At 50.0% G+C, this 5,000-nt stretch overlaps 1 protein-coding gene across 1 annotated transcript in view; it reads left to right on the top strand.

The window, feature by feature from the left end:
• LOC130398789 (uncharacterized) overlaps positions 1-4,848 on the top strand; it is an 11,391-nt gene extending 6,543 nt beyond the window's left edge. Inside the window, exon 2 of the mRNA XM_056604944.1 lies at positions 116-4,848. Within this exon, the coding sequence (XP_056460919.1) occupies positions 630-2,414 (1,785 nt within the window). The 5' untranslated portion in view covers positions 116-629 and the 3' untranslated portion in view covers positions 2,415-4,848. The remainder of the gene's footprint in view (positions 1-115) is intronic.
• The last annotated feature ends 152 nt before the right edge of the window (positions 4,849-5,000 follow it).

Below are 5,000 nucleotides of genomic sequence, written 5' to 3'. Positions count from 1 at the left end.
CCTTTGGTCACACTACCAAGGAAAACCTGGAACAGACTTCTGAAGCCATGTGATACGACACTACTGGTATTCCCGGTGGATTAACACATATTTTTCTCTTTCTTTGTCTCCGCAGCCTTTCCTCTCCCAGCCAGCGAAAAAGAGAGGCGCTCCCCAAAGAGCGGCTAGCCAACGCAGACAGACTGACCTACATCCTGCTCAGCGCCTGAAGCTGTTGGTTACAGCTCGACTCCACTCTGCTCAAGGGAGAACAGCAAACAGAAGAACTGAAGGATCTGAGCTCACACAAAGAGTCTGGACTCAGTAACCCAGAACCGTCTCACTGTGTAAATGACGGCAGTATATGCTGACCTACTCCTGATCTTTTTGGCTTATTGAGACACTTGTGTTACTTACGATCCTGGAATAACAAAGCTGACTTTAAAGGCTTCACGGACAGTTTTTTTTACCCAATGTGGGTAGCCTGCAAGGTAGCAAATACTCTCAATGAGACATTGGCCAATCCTGGTCATAGAAACTGTATTTTGAACCAGGTTATCGCCACACTCCCCTTGCCCCAAACCATCTGACCTAATTTTTTTTACTCAGTCGGTCTGGCAAGATTTAAAACTGGCTGCAACAGGACAAGAATGGAAAGTCTGAGTTCATCTCTGACACAGTTAAACAAAAATTCAGAGAACGAATCCAGCTGTCCAGAGGCCGATCTAGAAGAGTCTCTCACATCAGACCCAGGAGCTCCAGGTCGCCTCGGACGACCCGCCAAACCAAAGGCCAGAATGAGCTGCCGGCGCAAGCGCGAGTTCATCTCCGACGAGAAGAAGGACGCCTCCTACTGGGAGAAACGGCGCAAGAACAATGAGGCGGCCAAGCGGTCCCGTGAGAAGCGCCGGCTGAACGACATGGTGCTGGAGAACCGCGTCATGGCGCTGAACGATGAGAACGTCCGGCTGAAGACGGAGCTCCTGCAGCTCAAGTTGCGCTTCGGCCTCATCAGTACCGCCGCCTACATGGAGCAGAGCCAGCAGCTCAGTGCAGCCAACGCATCAGGCCTCGGAGGCTCCTCCTCCTCTTCCCACTACTACTCCAGCGGCTACTCCAGTGGCTCCCAGGTCATGATCAACTCGGACTCCTCGGAGACGGAGCATTCGGTGCGTGGTGAAGGCCTGCTGGTGAAGTACTCCCCGCGGGGTTCGCTCTCCGACATGTCCGACAGCTCCTCCAGGGACAGCCCGGAGCCCCTGGGCTTTGAGATCAAGCAGGAGGGAGAGACGTCGGAGATGGACATCACAAACGACACCACCACACAGATCATGTTCAGCATCCACCGCGGGCTGGACGCCAGGCCTGCGCACCACCAGAGCCAGCATCATTCTCAGGAGCAGGAGACTGGAGCCTATCATGGGCCAACTCCCCACGACCAGCAACACCACCAGCAACAGCCTCTGGAGAAGGCCGGTACCACCCTGATGTCCCCAAGCCAGACTCACTCTCATGCCCCCCCTGCCCAGAGGAGTGTCATCCTCTACCGCTCCAGTAGCACCCCTTATCCTGTGGAGAGCATGGCGAGGAACCAGGACTTGGAGCCTTGCGAATCCCAGCAACAGGTCAGCATCTCAGGGCCCGGCTGCATTAGCAAGTTGCAGCAGTCCAGAGAGACCACCACAGAGACTCTGGCTGAGGTCACCCAGCAGATGAAGAGGAAGACGCTAGACTCCCCTTCGTATGAGTACCCAGACAGCTGCAGTGAGGCCGAGGAGACGCAGGCGTTCAGCGCCGCACATCTCTCACCCCAGCAGCACCAGCAACACCTTGAGGGGGAGAGTGTCTCTCAGGCCGACTTTTACCCCCACATCCCCCAGACGCACCACTCATACCTGGGCAACCGAGATGAGGAGCCCCCAATGCTGACCTATGAAGGTGGGAGCCGGAGCGAGGTCTTCTACCAGCCACACTCAAGAGGCTCCAACAAGGACACCTCTTCCAGTGACGGAGACCCCCGAAGCTCTGACAAAGACGCATCCACAGACGAGGACGAGCCTCCGTCCTCATCTTGCTCCGACGCGGGCTGCTACCCAAACCAGCATCTGGTCAGGTTCCACCAGCCGGCCGCCCCCACGCCCCCGTGCAGCTCTCAGGTCCAGTCTAAGGATTCTCAGGGGGAGGTGAAGGGAACTGCCTTACCACACAAACTCAGACTGAAGCACAGGTCTATGAGCACAAGCGGAAGCAACTCTGTTCAGGAGTCACCGGCCACCCCTCTCTCTGCCATGCTGCCTTCTCTGCCCCAGCACCCCTACCTGGCCCTGGCTACCCAACAGAACCACGTGAGGGACAGCTATAGCGTGGTGGGCATTAGCACCCAGGTTACATCAGGGAAGGGGTACAGGACGGACGACGCAGAACAGCTAGACTGAGTGACATTGGCGGCTTAAGCTGCTTCTGGTTATCTCATGTTAAACCAGTTAGGCCCTCCATTCCGGTAGCACATCCCTCCCATGAAACCCCTCCTCGGGACAAGAAGCTGGACTTCTCCCACACTATCATCACACAGGACTGGACATTTTGAGACCCCTGTGATATTAATTTGTATATAATGTAAAGATATGTCATTTCTTACACCCTCTTCATTCAGAAGCACTTTTGTTAATGCACAGAGAGGGGGAATGGAACAGCCTTTTGTACTTCAATTCCACACGATTATTCACCATCGTGAATAATCTTGTTTTTAGCAAAGAATGTAGTAACAGAAAACAAAACTCTTGTCTTTTCTCAAGCTTTATCAGTACTGTTAATTTGGTACGAATTTGACTGTAGCAAAAAAACATACAAATGTGTGGCTATCTGCCTTAATTTTATGAAATGCAAACAAAAAACGGGACCATTCCCTAGACCAAAGAAGCAAAGGCATCTACAAAACTTCAGATACCAAGTTCCATACCTCTTCCTTGGACCCTACCTCTGACCTCCCCGACCCCAGACCATGTCTATTATTTTACAATCTCCACTACTTTTTCAAGCACTTGTTTTGTACATGATTGTGATATATCAGTTTACGTATCTTATATAAATATATATTTTGCAAAGAAATCTTTGGGGGAAAAAAATTGAAATACCTAAAAAAGTTGAAGAGGATCTTGAAAGTGGAGTGTCCCAGGATGAATCTGATTAATGTACAGCCATTCTGTGTCCCAGACCCCCACTGACCCAATGAAAACACATCTCCCTCCATTACACAGCTTGAGCGTTTGAATGCCCTGTTAAGAGAGATGGGCTTGAGTTTGATTCTGAGTTTGAGCGCCAAAAGCACTGAATGGGAAGCGTATTGCTTCTTGAGACGGGGCCTTCTTAAAATGGTCACCAGCTGTGGGCTGTGCGCTGAGATTCATTTAAAGCTTGATCAACAATGTCGTGTTCTTCCCGTCTACTGACCCTCTGTAATTATTTCCCTGTTTTGTGCCCATTTCTGCATTAAAGCCCACAGGATGATAGCCCATGGATTTGTACGGACTCTATGGGATACATACCACATGGGTTTAGAATGAATCATCTAAGAAAGGGACGGCCTGTTGAGCTCTGATAGGGTAACCCTGAGACCCATCGATCTGTTCTGCAGTTCTGCAGCACGGCACCCCTCTGATATCAAGAACCTCCTCCCATCATCTGATACTTCCTGCTATCAGATCATGGGATCAGTGAGGATAATATAGGAACACAATCTATAGTCGCTGTGACACCTCCACGGTGTCTGGTGGTCTACAAGCCACCAGCCAGCACAGCCACCATACTGAGCTTCTCTAAGGAAACGGTGATCTGTTACCTTACGTGCCTGTGCTGTTCCTCTGATGCCCCGACCCTGATCCTAGATAAAGCTCTGATACTGGACGGTCCAGGGCCTGTCGGGACCTGGGACGCTACGTCCCCTGCTGGGCTTCTCAAGCACTTGTGTATAAATGTAAAATGACCCCTGCCGTCGGGCAACACTGTACTGTTTTCTCCATTTCTTCATGTGCTGTTACCGTAACGTCCCACTATTGAACACGAGGACCCCCCCCCCCCCCCACACACACACCCACTGCTTGTTTTCTCACTGTGTATAAAATATGTAGTGTTTTTGGTTTTGCAGATGGTTTTATGGAAACAACAAAGAACGGAAAAAAAAAGGAGACGGGAGAATTGTGTGGTTCTTAGGGATGGAAGGTGATTGGTCTGTTTGTTTGAGGCCACACCTACATCTGACATGACTATGTATGTTTACTGACACTGATTTTCATTTTGGATGATGGCGCATTACGAGGTTGAAAGTCAAATAAAGACAATGATGGCCTTCTCAACATATTGTGAACATATTTAGTTTTGGTGTGCTTTTTTCTCAAGCTACAGCTTCCTCATCGCTACGGTTGTAAGGTTGGTTTCCAGGGAACCAATGAATACAAAGACTACACACAAGGAACTACCAATGAAAAACGACCAAATCTCAGATAAGATATCAACCATAATCAGAGCCTCATAAAAAATGTAGCCATGTTACCTAACTGCAATCACTAACGAGCTACTGAACACTCATTGATGTAGTAATTAACCTTTGTCCCACACTGTCGGAAATGCAGAAATGATGATGCAGTCAATCAGAGCTAGTAGTTAAACCTACACAAAGGACATGCTATCAAAAACAAGCCTGATTCCGTATTGTAAGTGATGCCATCAGCGTATTAGAGGAGGCTGAAGAACTCAGGAACCATGCACAATATGACACCCTAAGTCCCACAATATGACACCCTTGTGTATTAAACACAAGATCTGTAAGAGATGGACATCTACCAGCACCAGGTGGAACCCGAGTGTACAGGAGCCTCCTGTTGAGTGACTGGAAGGCTGTAGTGGTGTATTACCCATCGACAAGCCTCATTCCAGCTGGGGAGTAGGGGGGACAAGTAGGCCAGTGTTACACCAGTACCAGCCAGCATGTCGACCAGCGCTCTCATGTCTCATGTCAGTGTGTC

This window comes from Gadus chalcogrammus, chromosome 2 (genome assembly GCF_026213295.1).
Source record: "Gadus chalcogrammus isolate NIFS_2021 chromosome 2, NIFS_Gcha_1.0, whole genome shotgun sequence".
Taxonomy (NCBI): domain Eukaryota; kingdom Metazoa; phylum Chordata; class Actinopteri; order Gadiformes; family Gadidae; genus Gadus; species Gadus chalcogrammus.
The sequence above is the reverse complement of the archived record's forward strand: the minus strand, read 5'-3'. Positions and strand labels throughout refer to the sequence as shown.